At 38.5% G+C, this 909-nt stretch overlaps 1 protein-coding gene across 1 annotated transcript in view; it reads right to left on the reverse strand.

Annotated features, from left to right (window-relative positions):
* LOC105002901 (vacuolar protein sorting-associated protein 35-like) overlaps positions 1–901 on the reverse strand; it is a 1,426-nt gene extending 525 nt beyond the window's left edge. Inside the window, exon 1 of the mRNA XM_010859742.1 lies at positions 297–901. Coding sequence (XP_010858044.1) covers positions 297–688 — 392 coding nt within the window. The 5' untranslated portion in view covers positions 689–901. The remainder of the gene's footprint in view (positions 1–296) is intronic.
* Between the last annotated feature and the right edge of the window lie 8 nt (positions 902–909).

Consider the following 909-nt stretch of genomic DNA (forward strand, 5'->3'; position numbering starts at 1 on the left):
GTCCATGGGATCGCAAAGAGTCAAACATGACTGAGTGACTGAACTATTTTTATAAAATATTCATAAGCAAAAGAGATAAGAATTTTCTTGCACATAGGGAGCTCTTTTCTTAGATGCCATCCATATAGACAGAGAACTTTAGAGAATGAAAGAGACCAACTAAGTGGACTCTCCAAACTCTGACCCTTGTAAACAAAAAAAGAAAGTATCAGAATGATAAACTTTTATATGCGTCAAACCTAAGAACAGGAAAAGAAAACATTATTTCACTAACAACAATTTACTATTCACTTACCGCATCATTTTCCTTTTCATAAAAATAGATATATCTGTTCAGGATTTCTATAAAAAGTTGCACTTGTAGAGAGGGGTCCATGCACTGATTTGCTATTTTCAGAGCTTTCTTTAGGCATTCCATTACCCTTTTGCCTCCATGCAGCTCCTCTCCATTTTTGTCTGTGTTTCTGCCAGACCAGAAGAAATGTGCACAGGTGCTCACAGCTCGGCCCTGATCAGGCTTCTTCAGAAGTTTGGATGCAGCAAGAGCACACTGAATCCTCAAGGGTTCATGGTTTTCTTCACTGAAGCACTTCATCCTCTCAAAAGTACCAATGATCAAGGTGATGGCAGCCAGTTGTGCTTTGAAATCACTGATTTCATCTTCATACAGAGAAAATGCCTGGGACATAAATTCATATGCTACTGTTTCATGATTTTCAAAACCAATTTCTCCAGCAGCTAGAGCCCCCTGAAGAAAAAGTCTTAAGGGTAATTCTGCCAGCTCTGCTTTGATCAAAGCACTAATAGTCTGGTGAGTAAATGAAAAAATCTTCTGGCATTTCTTTTCCCATTTGTCATCCACTTTAGAATTCTCTTTGTAGCGAAAAGCCAGCTGGTAAGCTGCAAATA

This window comes from Bison bison, unplaced genomic scaffold (genome assembly GCF_000754665.1).
Source record: "Bison bison bison isolate TAMUID 2011002044 unplaced genomic scaffold, Bison_UMD1.0 scf7180017856833, whole genome shotgun sequence".
Taxonomy (NCBI): domain Eukaryota; kingdom Metazoa; phylum Chordata; class Mammalia; order Artiodactyla; family Bovidae; genus Bison; species Bison bison.